This window comes from Sus scrofa, chromosome X (genome assembly GCF_054392235.1).
Source record: "Sus scrofa isolate SSC_HxYL_T2T_F1_AM1 chromosome X, Sscrofa_HxYL_maternal_Yorkshire_Landrace_v2.0, whole genome shotgun sequence".
Lineage (NCBI taxonomy): Eukaryota > Metazoa > Chordata > Mammalia > Artiodactyla > Suidae > Sus > Sus scrofa.
Genome location: NC_139401.1, coordinates 116260207 through 116282620, shown reverse-complemented (window position 1 = coordinate 116282620; position 22414 = coordinate 116260207). Strand labels below are relative to the sequence as shown.

The 22414-nt window shown below is 37.6% G+C and overlaps 1 protein-coding gene across 26 annotated transcripts in view; it reads left to right on the top strand.

Annotated features, from left to right (window-relative positions):
• Nucleotides 1–19003, top strand: part of SMARCA1 (SWI/SNF related, matrix associated, actin dependent regulator of chromatin, subfamily a, member 1) — a 75567-nt gene extending 56564 nt beyond the window's left edge. For 8 of the 26 annotated variants that reach the window (XM_021080855.2, XM_021080848.2, XM_085008502.1 and 5 more), the window contains 5 exons: nt 1040–1172; nt 3988–4106; nt 4233–4445; nt 17035–17145; nt 18271–19003. In XM_021080855.2, the coding sequence (XP_020936514.1) occupies nt 1040–1172; nt 3988–4106; nt 4233–4445; nt 17035–17145; nt 18271–18342 (648 nt within the window). In that variant the 3' untranslated portion in view covers nt 18343–19003. Of the gene's footprint in view, nt 1–1039; nt 1173–3987; nt 4107–4232; nt 4446–17034; nt 17177–18201 lie in introns of all 26 variants that reach the window. The other 18 variants (XM_085008506.1, XM_085008499.1, XM_085008504.1 and 15 more) reach the window with 3 other exon arrangements.
• The last annotated feature ends 3411 nt before the right edge of the window (nt 19004–22414 follow it).

Here is a 22414-nt window from a genome sequence, read left to right as displayed (position 1 = left end):
TGTGAGTGTGCAATATATTGTGAATATACAGTCTCAACTGAGAAATTGCTTTAGTTTGTAATAGAAACAAAATGAATTTTTTGCCCCTCCCCATAGTTGAAATCATCCTTAATCATCATCTTTCTCTACTGTCCTAAATAATCAGTCTTTTAAAAAAATCATGAGAGTACAAAGGAACAAAATGTGGAGTCATTGGAAATCTTTATCAGCTAAAGCCTTGGGCTAGAGTTTTGCATTGTTCAGGGTATCACATTTATGTGTGTTGGGATATGAGGAGTGGAAAACAAATTTTTGTTCTTGAGACTTAAGAAACATGCTAATAAATACCAAAGAGACTTAAAACACTGATTGGTCGAACTGTTCTGTCTTTGAGTAGGCCCAATAACATTCTATTTATAGAAATTCTATTTATGAATATAATTTTGAACAAAAATTATTTATTCGCAGTAGTTTGGAATGATACAAAGAGCTATAAAAGTTTTTCGGCAGTCTCTTTTCCTTCATATATCTTTTTGATTTAATGCATCCACATTTTTTTCTTAATTTACATGGGAATATGTCTGTGAGAAAAACAAAGTACTGGAATAGTGGGACTTTCACATTTATGTTAACGTTTTTATTTTAATGCATTTGTATTTTAACATAGTAAGCGTCTATAAAATATGGAATTAAAACTATATAATATTTTGGAACTATAAATCTGTTTTTAGTCCATGAAGAGAAGTACATTCTCTTCATGATAGAAAAGCAGTTATTTTTACAATAACTGTAACTCAACTTTTGATTCCAATATAAAAAACCTGGGGTTTTGTAGGGAGGAAAATTTTAAGTTTTTTGAACTTGTGTTTTTTTGGGTTTTTTTGGCCATGGCATGTGGAAGTTCCTGGGCCAGGGATCGAACCCATGTCACAGCAGTGACAACACTGGATCCTTAATCTCCTGAACTGTTTTTAATGTATCGTTGTATAGAACTAAATAGAACAATATTCGGATTTGTTAATTTAACCTCTGTTGATGATGCTTAATTTTTTGTTCACAGGGATTCACCAACTGGACTAAGCGAGATTTTAACCAGTTTATTAAAGCTAATGAGAAGTACGGAAGAGATGACATTGATAACATAGCTCGAGAGGTGGAGGGCAAATCCCCTGAGGAGGTCATGGAGTATTCAGGTTTGTGTAAAACTGCAAAAATGGTGTTTAATTGTAACCTTATGCATTTCTTTAATGTCAGTTTAATTGTACCTTTATTCAGAGACCTTTAGACTTTTATGAATAAAGTGTAGGTGAAAGTATAAAATAGACTTGTGCTTCAGTGAAAAGATTCTTAAGATTTATCAAAACAAATTGCTGTTGTCCCTACTAGTTAGCTGATAGAGCTGAGTATATGTAGGACTGATAAAACAAAGATAGCTGTTGGATGCACATTGGCAAAATGCCCACTTGCCCTGGAATTTGGTCATCTTTTGGGCAAATCAGGTCTAAGACTTCAGTTTCAGTGGATTGCATTAGTGTCTTGTCCTTGAAGTAGAATATTCCTATCAGACCTTTTTAGATGCTCGAACACGATCAGAGTTCCAGTTTGCTCCAGGCAGGTCCTGTGGATTCCATTGACTCTATGCAAGTTGGAATAGATCTAAAAAGACTGCTTGAATAAACTGTTAATTGGTCCTAGAATCATCTCTCTCTCTTATTCAGCTGTGTCTTTGGTCTTGACCAGAACTAGATTAGGTGCTGAAGCATATGAAGTTAATACCATGTCATAGCGCATCCAACCTCAGGCTTCTGAAGAGAAATCTTATTAAAAATAAATATGTCTAGAAAGTTTTCTTGTAGAACAAAAAGTTTCTGAAGTCCAGTTAGGTTGAGCTCTCAAATTTAGTCTGAATATCAGCTGTATAGAATCTAGGACATTTTCGCCCATAAAAACAGTGTCATGAAGTAGGTTTAGGTTTCTATGCTAGCCCCTCAAAGCCTATTAGTGTAACAACTGAAATTCTGTACTTTTTGCAGTGAAAAATAGTAGGGAGAAACCATTGCAATGCTAATAAATATACCAAAGATTAATATAGACTGGGGGCAACTTTTAATATTTATAGTGCTAGTGCTTGAAGAAATCCATGTGTAATTCGAGAACAGATACCTTTTTTCTTCTGGAAATCTGAAAGGGTCTTCTGGGACATTCCAGGGACCTTAGAGATAGATTATATTGGGTTTTTATTTCATGTAGTATAACATCAAGCCTGTGAATGTCCTTTGCTTTGATACCAGCATAACATTACTGCTACTCTTAAAGTTTATCACATAAGTTTGGGGCACTTGGGGGCTTAAAGAGGGGAAATACAGAGGAGAGAGAGAAATTTTAGCAAGAGGTGAATGAAAAGAGTGTAAAAGATTTGTGCAGAGAGGTTTTATGAAGTAGAATTTTCTTCAGAGGATAGGAAGGAGGGATAGCATCAGTGTGTATGAAGTTGCAAGAAAAAAATGATTAAAAAAGATAGCATGTCAGATGCTCCCTCAGATTGACACCAGGCCGGGTAGTGTGACTAGCTCAGGACAGCTTAACTGGGCCATGTCAGAGGTTGGGGAGGTTTGAATGAATTTATGTAGTTGGTTGCAATAAAAGAAACAATGTGTATACTTGGCTATTCATGAGTATCTTATATACAGCAACATTTAAGTATGTATTGAATGAATAAGTAAGAATAAATGAACACAAGTGCTTATAAAAATCAGAGTACTAGCATTCCTTTCTTTTTTAAATTAAAAAATTTTTTTCTTGGAGTATAGTTGATTTACAATGTTGTGTTAATTTCAGGTATACAGCATAGCAATTCAGTTGTATGTATATATGTCTTCCTTTTCAGATTCTTTTCCCTTACAGGTTATCATAGAATATTGAGTATAATTTCCTGTGCTATACAGTAGGTCCTTGTTGGTTATCTATTTTATCTGAGGTTGTGTGTATATGTTAATCCCTAACATTCCTTTCTTGATAGACTCAAAAAAATGAAAAAATTTGAGAATATAGAATATGCCATTAGAGGACCTTTCACTTAAGTTATAAGATGTGATTTTTTTTTTTTTTGTCTTTTTAGGGCCACATCCGTGGCATATGGAAGTTCCCAAACTAGGGGCTGAATCAGAGCCTTAGTCGCCAGACTGCCACAGCCACAGTAACGCCAGATCTGAGCCACATCTGCCACCTGTGCTGCAGCTTGTGGCAATGCCGGATCTTTAATCCACCAAGCGAGGCCAGGGATCAAATTTGCATCCTCATGGATACTAGTCGGGTTCTTAACCTGCTGAGCCACAATGGGAACTCCAAGATGTGACATATTAATGCAGCCAGATTATTTAGCTCATTTATAAAATGTGGGTGATTTGGCTTTTTATTTAAGAGAAAAACCATTCCAAATAAATTTTAAAAGCAAGTTGTATATCACTGGAAATACTGTAAGCATAGTGAGTGGATCCAGAAGTGAAGCAGCAGTTTCAGTAGAAGTTGCTGCTTAGTAAGTAGTTTGACCTGTTGACAATGGTTGTGCTTTTGTTTTTGCTTGCTAGGAAGCTGTGTTCTCTGGTTTATATGACCACTCTCTCTTCTGTTTCACTTTATGTATTTGGTACCTTCTATATAATGTCTGAATAGAAGCATACCTTAAATCAGTATCTGTAGTATCTTTTTAAATTCTAGTCCTCTGGGGTGGTTAATTAAAAACTCCATAATATTTCATGAAAGTAAAATTGATAACCTAAAACTTTCTTGTTGAGGTCTTACTTAAATGAAAAGAGGTATTTAATACTCCTCATTTATTACCCTTTAGGAGTATTTAATAATTGAACATAAATATACAGATGAATCTGAATCTTAATTATAAACAGTGTAAGTTCGCTGTATCCTTTCCTGTTAATTCTTTATTCTGCAGTTCCTTGGATTTATTTACTTAAGATGATAGAATTGTGAATTAATAACTCTGTTTTTCAGCTGTGTTTTGGGAACGTTGCAATGAATTACAGGACATTGAGAAAATTATGGCTCAAATTGAACGCGGAGAAGCAAGAATTCAACGAAGGATCAGTATCAAGAAAGCCCTGGATGCCAAAGTACTCTATTGCATAATTGTCAAATTACCAATAGATTGTTCTTAATTAGTAATTAAATGGTGGTTAGCTTTGGCTTGTTATTATCTGCACATTTAGTTAAAAGCGCTATTTTGTTTAAATCCACAGATTGCAAGGTACAAGGCTCCATTTCATCAGTTACGTATTCAGTACGGAACCAGCAAAGGAAAGAACTATACTGAGGAAGAAGATAGATTCTTGATTTGTATGTTACACAAAATGGGCTTTGATAGAGAAAACGTGTATGAAGAATTAAGACAGTGTGTTCGGAATGCTCCTCAGTTTAGATTTGACTGGTTTATCAAGTCTAGAACTGCCATGGTATGTATTCCTTTCTTATTTCCTCCAACTTCTTACTTGGAAAATTTTCCGATATCATATAGTCTTCACATAGATTCTCTAATTGTTAACATTTTGCCACTTTGGCTTTCTCCTCTCACCAATGTATGTGTATATATACTTACATATACCTACATAGAATCTACATATACATACATCTATTTATTGTATTTAGAAATACAGAAACATTATCTATTTCAGAAGTATAGATCTGTGTATTAATGAACATAAAATACAGGTATATATTTCTGAACCATTTGAAAGTAAGTCACAGTGTTCACCTCTAAATACTTCAGCATTTATCTTCTAAATAAAAATATTTTCCACATAAGCACAAGACCATTATCCTGCCTGAAAATGTTCACAATGATTCAGTAATTCATGTAGTACACAGACCATGTACAAAATTTTCCATTTGTCCCCAAAGTGTCTCTCATACCCATTTTTTAAAATTGATGAGCCAGTTAAGTAAGCTTAGTTCACATATTGCATCTGGTTGATTCTCTTTAGTCTCTTTCAAGCTACAACTTTTTTTTTTTTTTTCACGACAGTGACTTTTTAAAGGTGCCCAGGCTTGTTTGTAGAATGCCCCACATTTATGTCATTGTTTACCCATTGTTAGTTTGGTTAAACATTTTTGGCAAGAACACGACCTAAGTGATATACGTGTACTTCTTATTGCAGCACATCAGGAGGCTTATCATGTTAGGTTGTCCCACTCTTGGTGATGTTAAGTTTGATTACTTGGTTAATATGGTGACCACCAGAGCTCTCTGTTTCCCCTTTGTAATGAGGCAAGTGGTACTTGAGACTGTGTGAATAAATTAAGGATTTTTTTAAATGAGCAGGAGTTGTTGCCTCAGTTGAGTTTTTATAAGGATATTATGAGTCAATAGTTAAGAAGAGATTTTATGAGTTCACTTGTGGCACAGCAGGTTAAGGATCTGGTCTCGTCATCGCAGTGGCTTGGGTTGCTGCTGTGGTACAGGTTCCATCCTTTGCCTGGGAACTTCTGCATGTTGCAGGTGCAGCCAAAAAGAAAGAAATTTCAATTTCACTTGATGCAATTTACTGTTACTTTTTTTTTTTTTTTGGTCTTTTTGCCTTTTTTAGAGCTGTACCTTCAGCATATAGAGGGTCCCAGGCTAGGGGTCTAATTGGAGCTGTAGCCGCCAGCCTACACCAGAGCCACAGCAGCTCAGGATCTGAGCCGCGTCTGCGACCTACACCACAGCTCACAGCAATGCCAGATCCTTAACCCACTGAGCGAGGCCAGGGATTGAAACCGCAACCTCATGATTCCTAGTCGGATTCGTTAACCACTGAGCCACGACAGGAACTCCTACTGTTACTTTCTAATAGGAATTGTGTTCCCGTTAAATCCTAGCGCTGCCGAGCAGTGTTCTTGATATTGAAATAAATGCAACATGTCTTTAGTGTTGCACCATCTGTCTTTTGTCAGCCGAGATGGTTGAGACAAAAAATAGATTTATATAGTCTAAACATTAAAAGTAACCAGAAACTAACAATCCAAACAATGGACATTTTCCTTTAGTTTCTAGCCATCATAAATGTTCATAGGGATGTGAAGCAATGCTTAATATTTTATCTGACCCATTTTATATATTCAGTTCAAGTTGAATAAAAAGAAAAATCTTAGTTGCTATATTGAAGATGCTAATTTTATAAATATGTCTTAAAACTTTAACACAAATTTGGAGTGTTCCCAGATTGTTATTAGAATATGTCTAACAAGCTAATGGAATACATAATGCTGGGAGATACATAGTGCAGATAATTTGAATCAAGCCAGAATCCAGAAGGAACTAGAAGAATCGGAATGGTGGATCTGTTAAATGCCCCTTGCCACAGACAGTTATAGGAATGAATGTAAAATGCTATACTTGTACAAAAGAATAGGAAGAGGTGTATAGGTTAATAAGATACAGTAGGAAGAATTGAGAAAAGAATGAAAAAGATAAGAATCTGTGGCATGAAGGACTGAGCTTAGATATAGGGAAGAGTTGTTTGATAGGGTTCTTTGGATCATTGAAATATATTATTGAAGAACAATGTAGAATAGCTTTCCTGTGAGCTTTGGAAGTGAGATTCTATTTTGATGGTCTGAAGACTTTGGCAATGAGCTAGTTGGCCTTTTAAGGTGCCTTCTAGCTCAGTGCATCTACGACCATGTTTAGCAGGGCGTGCCTTTCAAAAGCCATACATTTAACATTTTTGGCCATATGGGGTGCAATCATATGTATATCATTTTATGCAGCTTAGGATCTAATTTAATTTAGAGCGGCACCAACAGCTTATAAAAGACAAATGCCAACCTGCATTTGTTGATTAATCATGTTTTAGATCATACATGCCCTTTTATGTGATGAAACATTTGCTCAATTTGAGAGTATTATTTCAGTGATACTTTACTAATTTTAAAAAAGGTTGCATTTCATGCTGTTTTCAGTTTCTGGAATCATTAAATAAAGCAGGATGAAACAGATTCAAAGTGCAAGGAAAATCTTATATTATTTGAAATATGAACCTGACTGTAGAACTACATAACCTTACTTCATTTTCCAGGAAAAAAATCCAATATATTATTAACAACCACTAGATGTCTCTGAACTCCCTTGTAAAGAATCTTTTTTCCCCTCCATCTTTCTACAAACCATTTACCTCTTTCTTTACCATGAGATTTAAATCTCTGATGTATGTTTTCCCAAGAGTATATATTAACTACATATGTGATTAAAAAATGAAACTTTTGTCTATTAAAAATGACAGTTCTGTCTTTAATTATGTTCTAGAAGGTGGAATTTATGATTTCTAAAGAGTCTTTAAAAACGTATAGTAGTTTATTTCATATTAAATATTTTAATCCAGAGTTTTTGTTAACTTTTCTACCATATTATTTCCCTCCTAGTTAATGAAAACTTTTGCTTATATTTCTAGATTTACAATAAAAGTAATATATTTAAAATATGCATGCATAAATTTAGACCATCTTTCTGGAATATTTCATGGTACCATAAATAACTAGGGAACTAAAGAAATGGATTTCTGTTATTTCTGGATGGTCTCTTTGCCCTTTCATTTTAAACGGTTGGTCTTGTGTAGTGAATCGCATTCACAATCTAAGAAGTATAACTTCCCTCTTGAAAGAGACAGTCGTGATTTCCAAAATTAAAAAAATTTGTCTCATTGAAAAATCTCATTTTAGAAATACAGAGGATATAATCTGATTCATTGTGTGTGTCACTGTGTTCACATTGAAATTTTATTAATGATTAAACTTTAAATTTAGCTTACTAAAGAAGCTGTCTTTCAAAACATAATCTTGCTTAAAGATGATGCTTTCCCAGAGACACCAATAAATAGTGTGACATACTTAGGAAAAAATAGAAACCTTACGAGCCAGTTACCTTTTATTTAGCCATCTCAAAGTACTGCATTCATGACTTCTGACTTAACTCTCAGTCTTAAAGTGCTTGAAGGCATGAACCTCCACTTCTAAATATGCCTCATTTTGAAAGCTTTCAGCTAAAGGTTGACGATTTCTTTGAGGCTCTTCTCCATTTAAAAATGCTGGCTATACAAAAGAGAAAATGAGCTTTAGTTCCATTTCTCTGTGCTAAAAAGATTGTGATTTTTTTTTTCTCTGACAACTTGGTGGTCTCTAAGTAAGTAATCAGTCTCTATTGAACTACATAAACAAGTAGGAAGGATATGATCAATTTAGATGTTTAAGCTCATAGCACATGAATGGCCCTACCATTTTCCTTCTAAGAAAAAAAATGTCTTACAATGAGGTCCTAGTCTTAACTATCATGTCAAAACCCATCAGAATTAAAAGGACCTTTGCCTGATGACTATAAGGAAAAGATAGTACCTTTGTATTTATATAGTACTTTTTATATAATGCTTGTCAATCTTTTTTTTTTTGCCAACATTATTAGCTCATTAATTTCTTGTAGGGAATGAGTATCAAGGTACTATCTCCATTTATTAGTGATAGGCTAAGGTGACTGGGAGATTTGAAAAGAATCTGAGACAACGGTCCAGGATACTAGTCAGTTTACTGGTAAGGACAGATAGAAAGTATCCAAAGTTTAATCTGTAATAATTCCTTAGACCTGCTTAGGTTCTTTTAAGTACTATGGGAGAAAAAGCAGAATTTGACTCTGTGATACAGAAAATTTCTTGGAGTTCCCGTCGTGGCGCAGCAGAAACGAATCCCACTAGGAACCATGAGGTTGCAGGTTCGATCCCTGGCCTTGCTCAGTGGGTTCAGGGTCTGGTGTTGCCGTGAGCTGTGGTGTAGGTTGCAGACGCGGCTCAGATCCTGCGTTGCTGTGGCTGTGGATGTGGCTGTGGCTGGCAGCTGTAGCTCCGATTAGACCCCTAGCCTGGGAACCTCCATATGCTGCAGGTGTGGCCCTAGAAGAACAAAAGACAAAATACATAAATAAATAAATAAATTCCTGAGATAGCCATTTATGCTTCCTTTGCAAGCTTACTTTGACTCTTAATTTTAGTCAAAAAATATTCTTATCTTTCAGCCCCTAGGGAGCTTTTATCTTTCCTCTCCTAGTAAGCTCTGTGTACATAGCTTATGGCCATGGACCTTGGAATTGAATCAAAGTATTGGTAATTAGTTATTACAATTACCCTGCCTTTTGTAGTAGGTTTTTTTTTTTTTAAATTTCTTAGTGGCCACACCCACGGCACATGGAAGTTCCCAGGCCGAGGACTGAACCTGAGCCGCAGCTGCAGCCTGTGCTAAAGCTGCAACAACACCAGATTCTTAACCCACTGTGCAGGGCTGGAGATCAAACCCATGACTCCACAGCAATCCAAGCCACTGCACTCGGATTTTTAACCTACTGTGCCACAGTGAGAACTCCCCTTTTGTAGTAGTTTAAATGAATTTTTGGGATAGTATCTCAGAGAGAATCATGTACTGTTGCATACAATGTAATGAAAATTTCATGTTACTGCTGTTTGTTTTCAAGTCACGGCTTTATTATTTAATGAAAGTGTTCCTTATTTAAAGTTAAGAAATGACATTCATCATTAGAATTGTAGGGAAAAAAAAAACTTTTTAGAAAATACTGCCATAGCTCTTTATTTTCTTGCTTCCGTTTTAATAGGTTTATCAGGGATAGTTAATGTTAAGTTATTAGTTCAGCACAGGATGTTTTATAGATTATCCGTCCAGTCAGAGAAGGATTTTCTTTATAGATACTTTAGAAAAAAAATCAATTTCAAAAATTTCCAACCTATTCTCTGATCACAGTAGCACTTTTGTTTGTTGCTTATGCAGCACAGCCTAGGAAATTTTATAAGAAGGCTACTCATAATTTTTTATTGTGTATATCACTACTTAATTGTGTGATAACAACTGATATTGATCATTTAGAGAATTACATTATTAATGAAACATGAGAATATGAATTAATACATTTACTCATACAATTGGTAGACTGAAATTATTGGTAGGTTTTTGTTGACTAGAATTATTAAAATATTAAAAATATTTATGCTTATTAAAAGGATATATTATTTCCTCATGTGCTTGAAAGACTAAAATGTCCTTTTCAGCCTTAATTTTGAAAAAGGTCCTATATAGAAGTATGTACATTAGAGGTAGTACTTAACTTTGCCTTGGAGGTTAGGTCAGAGTAATGGCTTCACAGAAGTCCTTCTTGGGACTGAGCCTCGAAAGGCCGGGAAGGATTTGGCCCTGGGACTGTGGAAACAGTACAAGCCCAGCATATTCAGAAACTGCGAGTAGGTGGGTATGGTAGGGTGTAAGAAGGAGGGTACCAGAAGATGAAGAAATAGCTGGCAGCCAAATTACAAAGGGCCCTGTCCCCTGTATTGAACTTTGGTCATTATTCTGCAGGAAATGGGAAGTCATTGAAAGATTTTAACAGGGCGGTGACATGGACAGATTTACATTTTAGGAACGCCCTTCTGTGAGTGGGCAAATATCTACCTTAACCACCATGTAGGCTGATCATTCCCAAATTTATATCTCTGTCTTTTCTCTGTTCCTCCCTTTCTTTTCTTCCCTTGGCTAATATATCACCCTCTGCCCCACAGTCATTTTTTACTACTGCTCTCTTAACCTTCGAGTACAAATGGTTACGCCTAAAAGGACCAGCCTAACACCTTGCGCAAAGTAGATGTTCAGTGAATGAGCGTGGAACTTCTGTGCTTCAGTTTGCTTCTGTCTCAGAGACCCCTACAGTTGGATCAGATTTGGATAGAATGTGAAACGTAGCAATGGGTTTGAGTTCTTTTTTCTTTTCCTTTTCTTTCTTTTCTTTTCATCTACCTTTTTCTAATAATAGACTTGACTTGGCTATAATTCCTGCAACTTTTGTTTTTACATAAGTTTTGAGTAGCCAGTTATAAATATCATGTGTTTTATTCATAACTGTAGTGTTTAAGACTGAATTGTTCTGACAGTCTGAAATGTGATAAATGTACTAACAGGAGTGTGTTTTATGTATTTATGTGCTATCTTGTGAGGCGGTGATGCGACATTTTACAAGTGATGCTTAAGCAGCAGCCGTTAAGTAAAACTATCATAACATTTGATACTTGCTTAAGAAATATAAGATGTATTTATTAGAATATGTAACTCCCATCTTACTGCCGATGTGCTTGGGCCCTGAGATTCTAATATAGAATGCTATTGTGTTTTGTTAGTATTCATCCAAAGGGATGAAGAACCTGGGAAATACACCACAGAGTGTATAGTTGGAGGTGTCAATTCAGAAGGTAAAGTATAGGGAGTTTGCAAAGGAGAAAAAATACCCATTTTGTTTTGCTAAGAACTGTAGAAGAAAATCCTGACTTCACAGAACTACCTACAAATTTAAAGGTGCAAAGGTGGAGTGCAATTTATTTATTTTTTGCCCTTGCTCATTCACCTGCTTTTGACTTTCAGCCATAACGGGCAGAGACCGTCTGTCATTCAGACTTAGGCAGGCTTAGTGTCTAGGATTTTAGTACATAGGAAATGTAATGTAGAGTCTCTTTAATCTCTTTCAATAAGTCACTTCAAGTCTACTGATGCTTTCTGTGCCTTTTGAATTGATGCTTTGAAGCTGAGTATTGGGGCAAAGGATGTTTGAACTTGATGCCTGGCGTGATTGGTATTCACCACACAGTACAGGGCAGCGCCACTTACTGCAAACATCCCATCATTTATTAAATAAAGGTAGAGACACATATCCTAGTATTCAGAAGTTGCAACTTGGGTAACTTTGCATTGAATAGAATTATAAACCATTTAAAAAGATACGGAAAACCAAGGCAGCACGGTTTGTTTAAAACTGAAGCCCTTTACCGGTTTTTGTACGGCCCGCAAGCCAAGAATGCTTTTTACATTTTCACATGGTTGAAAGAAAATCAAAAGACTATTTTGTGACATGTGAAAATTATACAAAAATTCAGATTTTAGTATCTGTAAGTAAGGTTTTATTGGAACTCAGCCACACGCACTCATTTGTGCCTCGTCTGTGGCTGTTTTCATGCTGCAATGGCAGAGCCAAGTAGTTGTGAAGAGACCATGTGGTCTGCAGAGCTGACAGTATTTACTATTTGGTTTTTCACAGAAAGGATGTGCTGACCCCCGGTTTAAAAGAATGTGTAAGAAAGGTGGAAGAAAAGAAATAATATAATCAAGTAGTCAGACACGAATACAGCTCTTCAAGAAAAGTGTTAAATGAAGGACGAGTAAAGGGAGAGGCTGTTAGCCTGACAGATGTTTGGGAGGTCTGGTGGTGGTGGTGGTGATTGTGATCAAGGCATGAGAGCTGCCTTGTAGTATTTGGAAGATTGACATACAGAAGAGGGAATTAGCTTGTTCAGTTTGCCTGCGGAAGTTAGAGCTAGAAGCAGTTGTTTTGCAGACTCTAAGGTAGGACATTATAGCTTTGCCTAACAGTACTTTTTGAACTTGTCCAAAGGTGGAACATACAGCCTTGGGAGGTAGCGGGAGTACCCCATTGTTGGAAGACTTCAGACAGGCTGGACAGCTAATTAGCAGGGACCAAGTAGAAGGCATTCAGCATCAACCCGAATGGCTTTAAAGGCCCTTTCTGATCTTGCGAATCTGTGATTTTATGGACTCCCACTACTGAGACTGTATCAAGGGAAGAGTTCGGAGTACAAAATACATCTTTGGCTGCATGACTCTTTCTGCTTAAAAATCACCAATGAGATCCTTTTGTCAGCTAAATTAAGTAAAATTGCTTAGTTCTTTGTTTTTGGCTTCTAGGTTCTTTGTACTTTGGTTCAAACTTAGTCTTATCCATCACTCTTATCCTGCACAGCATTTCTCAACTTGATTTCTACCAAGCATTCTTCCAGGATTTGCAAATATACAATATGCAGAACAAGGTTCTGTGTTCAGATAGATTTGGGAAATGCTGATATTGAATCCTGCCCTTGACCCTTTCAATCTATAAGTAGAATGCTAAAAGCTCGGAGAAGTCCTGCCATGAAGAAATTTAACCTTTTTAAAATCTAGCATTTCCTGCACATGCGTTAACAAAGAATTTTTTTCCTTTGGCCACAGCTGTTAACACTGCAGAACAGTTTTCCTACCCTCTTCTCTGTTGTCTTTGTTGTTTTTGTATTTCCTCTCTTCCTCTTGTGTGCTATTTTTCTCCTTCCAATTTCATTCCTAAATCCAGCATGGGGAAATCATGAGAGAAAGAGATAATTAGACTACAGAATTATGGAAACGGTTTGAGACCACATGAACCTGAGGAAAATAGGGAGATTAAAAAAAGGTACAAGAATTTAGGGGAATATGTGTATGAAAGGAGAAATTATATGAAAGTGCTTTAGACACCACGAAATTTCTCATAGTCATGTCATAGTCACTTGGTTAGTCAAAAAGTGAATCACTGTTTTATTGGTAATCTGGCCTTTCTCCTTGTATTTCTGGTTTTAGCTAGTGTTCTGTTCATGATACCATCTGTTTAGTTAGGCAGTCTTTAAACATGTGAATAAAATATGGGGCTGGTATCTCTAGAGCAAGTGGTATTTCCTATGCGAGGAGGGTAACATCCATACTCACCCATTCCTTGATGCCTTTCTCTAGAGAGTTAGATTAGTTTTCTGTCTGGAGTAGTTAGTGACAGGTTAAAAGGAGTGAAGGTAAGAACTTATTATACAGTCTGTTTATAATCACTTTGAGATTCTACTTCCCTGCATATGAGACTATCTTAGAAGTATTATTTCTTTCCCTGAATCACCCATATGAACCATGAATATGTATCCAAAGCTATCTGTAGTCACAGGCAGCTTTTACTTATTGAGAATAATAATAGCCAGAGGGTGTAACTTAATGATTCAAGAATCAGCTTCACATAAAGACTGTCTAGCCTCCCTAGAAACCAACAATCAAATCTCATCAGGGTCAACTTAGCCTTTTCTGTAATAGATAAATTGAATAACATGCTGTTTAATTTGTATGTGTGTTATTGAATGAAGCTATGAAGAATGTTTGGTCTGCATATTAAAGGTACCACTGTTGTTTTGGTAAGTAAGGAAAATTCCAGTGTTATTTTTCCTAAATTATTTAACCTTGGGTAATTGAAGATGCACAAGAAACATGAATGTACCAGTGTTTTGTAAGGTTATTTTTAATAGTTAAACAAAATTTGTTAATGAATTTTTTTTTCTGGCTAGACTGTCTTTGGTTTTCTGCCTCCTTTTAGACTTGAATTTTATGGAGTAGAAAATGCTTAGCTAGCTGGTAATATTTCTATATGTAATTTTCTGGCTTTCACTTTTGCTAGGTAAAGTTATTTAAAAAATTTTGCCATTTCTTAAAAATGTTACAGATTGCCCAAGCTCTAAATAGTCATTGCAGAAAATTTGGAAAATAATGCTAGTATAAAGAAGAAAATAAAAAGTTACCATTGGTCCTACTTTCAGAAATAGCTGTTATTAACCATTAATAACTCTATGTAGTTAGTACTCTCTCATCTATTTCTGTGTTTATGTGTATATAGTAAGATGTGTATGTGTATTCCATTTCCAAATTACCAAAAATTTAGTTCCCGGTATTTCTCTGCTAAAAATAACACTTCTCAGAGTTCCTATCTGGCATTGTCACTGCTGTGGCTCAGATCGCTGCTGTGGCAAGGGTTTGATCCCTGGCCCCAGAACTTCTGCATGCCATGGGCGTGACCAAAAATAATACTTCTCTAAATATTGTCTTGTGTATCTTTGATATACATTTCTCATTTCTTTACATCAAGTAGCTAGGAGTGGAATTGTTCATTTAAAGCGTATATCATTTTTAAGATACTTCACTGAGATTTCCAAATTGTTTTCTGGAAAGATAGTTTTTTTGTCCGCTTGGGCTGCCATAACAGAATACTGCAGGTGGGGTGGCTGAAACAAATTTCTCATAGCTTTGGAGACTTCAAGTCCAAGATCAGGGTGCCAGTAGGATTGGTTTCTGCTGAGGCCTTTCTCCCTGGCTCGTGGGCTGTGCCTTCTTACGGCATCTTCACAATGCCCTTTCAAGTGTGAGGGTAGCAAGGGAGAACTATCCCTGGGTGTCTCTTCCTCTTCTTATAGGAATACCAGGCCTATTGGATTAGGGCCCAGCCCTTATGACCTCATTTAACCTTAATTACCTCCTTAGAGGTCCTCTCTCCAGACACAGTCACATTGCCAGGGTGTTAGAGGCTTCAACTTACAGATTTTGGGGGACACAATTTTTTAACAGGTAATAACATTGACATCCCATCATCAGTAAATGAGAGTTCCCATTTCACCATCTTATTGCCAGCCCTGGATACATACACCACACACACATGAATGCCTGTGTCACTGCTAATTTGATAAATGTATCATTTTTTTACTTTGCCTTTCTTTGAGTAAAAAAAAATTTTTTTTTTGTCTTTTTGTCTTTTTTGTTGTTGTTGTTGCTATTTCTTGGGCCGCTCCCGCGGCATATGGAGGTTCCCAGGCTAGGGGTCGAATCGGAGCTGTAGCCACCGGCCTAAGCCAGAGCCACAGCAACGCGGGATCCGAGCCGCGTCTGCCACCTACACCACAGCTCACGGCAACGCCGGATCGTTAACCCACTGAGCAAGGGCAGGGACCGAACCCGCAACCTCATGGTTCCTAGTCGGATTCGTTAACCACTGCGCCACGACGGGAACTCCTGAGTAAAAAATTTTTGAACATTTTGATTTTTATGAGTTTTCTATTCTTGTACTTGGACCGTTTTTTTGGTTGGAGTTCTTAATTGCCCATAAACCTGCATTTTTATTTGAGTGTTTAGCTGCTTTATATTTTATCAGATATTTTTGCTTATACAAAAAAGAAATCATTTTTACATGTTATTTAGCCTTTGATATTAAACTGCCGTTTACCTTTAAAATACCACAAAGTATTCAGGGTTAATATATACAGGTGTTCCTATTGATGAATCATGTGTTTAATGCTCACCATACATTCATAAAAACTATTGTTTGGATGCATTGATTTGCTGGCAGTGAAGTATAGGTAGTGGCAAGGTTAATGTGGGATCTTTTCACCTATTGTTTGAATTAACAAAAGCAGCAGTGTTGCCTGAGACGTGCTCCTCGAACTCTGATCCCACGAGGTGTCCGTTGGAGGAGAGAGTTCTGCTGATTGAATAGCTTTGGGAATTGCTTGCTTCCTACATCTCCTACCCTAGTGGGTGACAGTGCTCATTAGGCACTTAAGGGCTCTGAGGAACCCTGGAGTACAGAAAGCTTGTTTGGCTTTTGTAAACAGAGTACTCCCAAAATGCACTTTGATAGTAAGACATCCCTCCCCCTTTTTTTTATTTAGGTGATTTTTATTCACTTTTAATTTTGAAATACTTATAGACTCACAGGAGGTCGTAAAGAAATTTGCAGGGAGGGCCCCATGCACCCTTCACCACGTTTTCCCAGTTGGTAACATCTTTCATAAATACAGTACAGTGTCACCACTAGGAAATTAACATTAGTCCATCCACAGACCTTATTCAGATTTCGCTGGTTAGGTGCAACTTCATCATATGGGGATAGGTTACTTGTCATTAGCAGCACCACAGGACTCCCTTGTATTAGCTCTTTAGTTATACCTACTCTCCCCCCTTTCCCCAGCCCCTGGCAACCATTGATATGTTCTCCATTTCTAAACTTCTGTCACTTAAGAGTGCTATGTAAGGGGAACAGTGTGGTACGTAACATTTTGAGATTGGCTTTTTTCACTCAGTATCATCCCATTGAGGTTCATCCGGGTTGTTGCATAAACCAATAGTTTTTTTCCTTTTTATTGCTGAGTAGTATTTCATGGTGAGGATGTACCATAGTTTACCCATTCACCCACTGAGTGACATTTATCCACTTCTCATATTTTTCGTGGCATATACCCTGTATGAATATTGTTCTGAAGAATACCAATGTTAGAAATTCTGTATCACATAAGTGATAGAATTAAGAATTACCCCTTTTTACAGATTGTGCCTGGGCTGTTGAAATTAAAAGCCTTGTATTATTTGGTTTAGGAATTCCAGAGACGCTGTAATACTCTGATTTCATTGATTGAAAAAGAAAATATGGAAATTGAGGAAAGAGAAAGAGCAGAAAAGAAGAAACGGGCAACTAAAACTCCAATGGTAAAATTTTCAGCATTTTCCTAACTTTTAGGTAGATCCCCCTTTTTTTTTTACATAATTGAAATGCCTATATTATGTTTAATGCCATAGTGATAGCTATTATAAAAACTGGTTTTATGAAATGCTGATTTGTTTTTGATAGAAAAAAAATCACACTACAACCCCCTGTTTCCTATTTGTTGGTAGAACATATGGTTAGGAACGCCCTAGTAACAGGTCTCAGTATTTTAAAAAATTCCTCATGACTTCTAAGCAGAAGGATAATGCAAGTCAAATCCTTTGAATTGAGACTAGCGTTGTCATGGGGAATTGGAGGGGGTGGGGTGGGATGGGAGGGGCTGAGGTTGAAACTTGGGAGTTCCGATTGGATCAAATAAGTTTTCTGAGCTTCATGGAACTATGAGTACAAATAAGAACTTTGAGGCGACAGCAAAGCTTTACTTGGTTTACTTGGTAATAAGTTAACGGTTGAATACTAAGATGACTTGATTTTAATTCAGTCAGGTTGCCTTGTAGAGTTACAATTTCAAATACTCTTTAATAGATCATATTATTTGAGTGTGGTTAAGTAAACTACCATATTTCATCAAGTCTAAGATGCCTTCCATTCTGAGACACAGCATTATTTTATGTACGTAACACTAAGAAAAACTGCTGCCAAGTCACTGTGATTTGTCATCAATTATAGGCTGCATCCCAATTTCGGAGATGCTAAAGTGGGAAAGAAATGTGCATCATAGAACATATGAAATATGGTATTTTAACATCTATCATAAGATTTAAAAAATAATACACTCATATATAACATTTTGCCTAGAAGACTTTAAGTATTAAGTAGTTCTTTAAGATAAGCGTACATTTATAGTACCATGTGTAAGTAGACACTTGATGACTATTTTTGATGGGTATTTTATGTCTTTCTTAAAAAGAAACATCTTTAAAGGTTGTTTTTCTTTGGGTTATGTAGTTTGTTGGGTATATAGAACATTAACTGTGAGTATAACATTTAAGTGAATATTCATGTTAAAATTTTTTTTTAATGCATTTACATCCTAGATTTAACATTGTTGGGCCATTTAAAAATGTGCATATTGGAGCAGAACATTAAATCTGTTTCCATTTTAGTCACAGAAAAGAAAAGCAGAGTCAGCTACTGAGAGCTCTGGAAAGAAGGATGTCAAGAAGGTGAAATCCTAAAGCCTAGAAATAAAGTTTTAAATGGGAAACTGCTATTTTCTTGTTCCCATCTTCAAATGCTAATTGCCAGTTCCAGTGTATTCATGGTACTCTAAGAAAAATCTCTTTGGTTTTGATTTCTTGCATATTTTATATATTTTACGATGCTTTCTACCTGAAATGTGTAGCTTTATATTTTATGCATTCTAGTATTTTTGTGTACTGTATTTTGTGCATTTCATGTCTTCATCAAAATTCTCTCAGTCCTTGTTCTTTTGAAGCTTGTGCTGAGGTTTTAGCTTTTCTATGTTTTATATGCCGCTGCTTTGAAAGAGAACCTAGATTCTATAGCTGTATTATTGTTGTTTCATACTTTAAATTTATATGGCTGTGGAAAAATGAATTAAAATGATTTGAGGAGAAAGACTTTTTCACTTCTTTGTTGCTTTCTTTTCTATTGAGTATGGGCTTGTACGTGTTACTGCATACTGTGATTAGCATAATAATTGTTTCTTTGAGGTCATCTAAATATTTTTTTCCTAAAGGAATAAAGGGTGAGAACAGAAAAATATTAAAAAAAACCTAATATTTGATACTGTGCTTGCTGTCAGTATGCATTACAGTTAAATTATTCTCTAAATATTCAAGTGGGAAAATATAATAAAGAAACGTCTATAAGAAATTTAATTATTTCCTGTTTTTTGTGCAGTAGAAAATAGTTGTGTTTACTGAATTGTATTGCTCACAAGTCTGTATTTGTTTGAAAGGTAAAGCTTTGTTCCTGGCTTGTTCCTGATCTTGCGTCCCATAGAGCCAGTTCAGAGGAGTCTGGGTATAATACCTAGACTTATCAACAGCTAGGACGAAAGCATGAAACGCGTGCAGAAGAAGGGGGGTCTTCTATGGGAATACAAGTATGCTCAGATAACAAAGAGTCTCAGAGTGTCAGAGGTTTTGCACACCGAGGGCTTCTATCTCGCCCACACCGCAGATCCCACGCAGGTCAGGGGGATGTGAGAATGGGGGGAGATCTGCCCCACACAGACCCTCAAGGCTCCTGGCTGAGGCGCTGGGCTGAGGCGCTGCTGTTTTGGAGCTGCGCCACCTGCAACGTGAGGCCCACTCAGCTGCCGCTGTAGGAAAAAAAGGCTGGAGAATCTCCTGTAGGTACTTTATTGCCTCAGCCCAGAAGTGACATGTGTCACATCATTTCATTGTCCAAAACGAGTCTCTTGGTCCTGCGTATGTGCAAGAGGGCTGGCACAGGTAGGGGAACAAATGGAATGTTCTACATTTCTGCCTCTTCCACAGGGGCTGTCACATGGAACTGTTAGTGTGCGGTTAATCAGTGTCAAGGTCAGGTTCTAAGGGGACAGGGAACGGATCAGAATCTAGTGTGAAACACATAGCAAATAAGCAAAGCTGGGGATGCGGGACAGTGGCGTTTGTCATCACAGCAAGGTTTGGACCAGTGAAGAGTTGCTCTCTCCCCCTGCCAAGATCTTTGCATTTCCTATCAGACTTTATTTATTTATTTATTTATTTATTTATTTATTTTTTGTCTTTTTTGTTGTTGTTGTTGTTGTTGTTGTTGTTGCTATTTCTTGGGCCGCTCCCGCGGCATATGGAGGTTCCCAGGCTAGGGGTTGAATCGGAGCTATAGCCACCGGCCTACGCCAGAGCCACAGCAACGCGGGATCCGAGCCGCGTCTGCAACCTACACCACAGCTCACGGCAACGCCGGATCGTTAACCCACTGAGCAAGGGCAGGGACCGAACCCGCAACCTCATGGTTCCTAGTCGGATTCGTTAACCACTGCGCCACGACGGGAACTCCTATCAGACTTTATTTAGTGTACCACTGGCCAACCTTGGGTAGCCCCGAGTACGAGTCAGCGTCTTTCACATCCTCTTTCTCACTGGGGTTCTGCAACACGGGAATAGATCTTCTAGAATGCTAGTCCACTCTCTGCTGGACTCTTCCGGGTCTTTGTTCATTGCCAAGGTGTTAAATTTCTTACTGCCATGCTCCTGATTTGATTCCTTTTACTGTTTCCACTGTTAGGACTTAGACTCTTGTACTCTGTTGGAAATTGGGATTAAATTGAGGTGTTATTATTAAGAGATGAATTTAGAGTGATACTAAGTCAAGGGACCCAGAAATATCCAAATCTGTCCTGGCATAACTGCCCTTTCTGTAAGGTCTACAGAGGAGGAAGGTAAGCAGAGTAATACTTCATCAGCTGGAACTTTGGCTCCAAACTTTAATCCAGAGCACTTAAGCCCAAAGTAGAATCTTGGAATTTTCTACTGAAATGAGATTAGAAGCTACAGTCATCTGAGATGCAGAAAAAGATAACCTTTGAGGGTCTTATTAATACCTCCAAGTTCTGTGCACTGAGAAACAGCCCAGTGGAAGTACTGGACTCTGATCAATCAGTTCAGCATTTCTTTTCTTAGGGAGAAATGAAGGTGGAGGGTGGGAGCAGGTATGATTAGGGTATTTGAACTTCTTTCATGGAAATTTAAGTCTCTATTCCTGTTCTTTCTCTGTTAACCCAAAGGGGTTAATAGCTAAGCTGTATGTGACTGTCTACTTGAGGGGAGAAAATCTGCAGGTAAGTTCTTCCAGTCCTTTCGCGGGGCTATTCCCCTGACCGTATCATGGCTCTTTCTTGGACTAGAGAGATGTGAAATTCAGTTCTCCAAAATGTTCAGTGAATGCCTCTAATGTCATCCTCAGGGACTTGTCAAGCGGTTTTACTCAGGGTGTTAACTTCAAGATGACTGTATGTTTAGTGAGAAATGCACCACCTCGTCTATTCCTCAGATTATGTGCAGCATCATTGTTGAACATAGCCTACAAAGAAGTCCGTCCACACAGTGAATACCAGATGATAGCACAGTCCCAGCAATACAGTGTTGATAGCAGAAGGCCCCAAGTCTCTTTATGAAACCTCTCTTATTGTCAGTTTTCCACAGAGAAATTAAAATGTCAAAAAACTTAAGTTCTAACAAAAAAATCCCGTTTCAAACTAGAGGCCTAGACTGATGGGGTTAGTAACCCTAGACCTGGCTACCATGTTGGAGAGAAAGGGCAGGATAGTCAGTTCACCGTGTCAGTTGCTCAGAGGCCAAAAGCAGCAGCAAAGAGTAAGGTACCCATGAATGAAATTTAATAAATGCACAGTGATCCAGGCCACCGCAAACATGGTCTAATAGATTGTGCTAGAATCTGACCCAACCTGATAACTTGCTTGGAGAATGTGCAAGGAGGGAAGTGAGTAGAAGGACGGGGACTCAGTGGTTCCCCTTGCTCAAGACTTCTCTATAGAAAACAAGAGGTGAATAGGTTTCCCAGTAACTCTCAGGCTCCCAGAGGCCCTTGTAAAGCACTTGCCTTATTCCATTGGATATTCGGGCCCTGATGTCCTTAGGATCAAAAGAAGGCAGAGAACTCGGAAATCCCTCATTTTCATCATAGCTGCTTAGATCTCAGTCTTTATTGCAGAGTTCTTTCTGGCTCCCTGGCCTCCAAGTGCTTGTGCTGTTTGGAAAACCCAGATGCTTGTCAGAATACACATTCTCTCATGAAGTACGCCTCCAGCTTTGGTCCCTTGTGTGAGACCTCCTCGTTAAGAAAAGTTACTGAATTAGAATCTTTGTAGCTATCTTAGTTGCTGGCTGTTTGGTGTAACGCTATTGCCACCAAAATACAATGGTGTTCTTTCCAAATTATTGGCAGAGGCCCCCACCGTGGCCTGTTGTTTCTCCTCTATGGTGCAGTAGCCAGTCTAGCTGGTTTCAGATTCCCAGGCCAGTTTCAGAGACAGGGCTGGTGCCCTCATGCTTTCTCTCCAGCTGTTGTTTGGAAATCCTCCAGTTCCCATCAGATTTAAAACTTCTGTAAGTATTCTACCCCCATCTTCTTCATTTAGTCTGCCCAGCTACCCTCCCTAATAGATGAGAGGGACGATTTTCCTGTGGTTCAAGTACACGTAGCTAACATTTTGTCTGTTGTTTCCTATCCTTCCACCTTACTGTTTCTGTGTGCCTCAGCTGATTTCTAAGTGCCAACATCTCTTTATCTGAG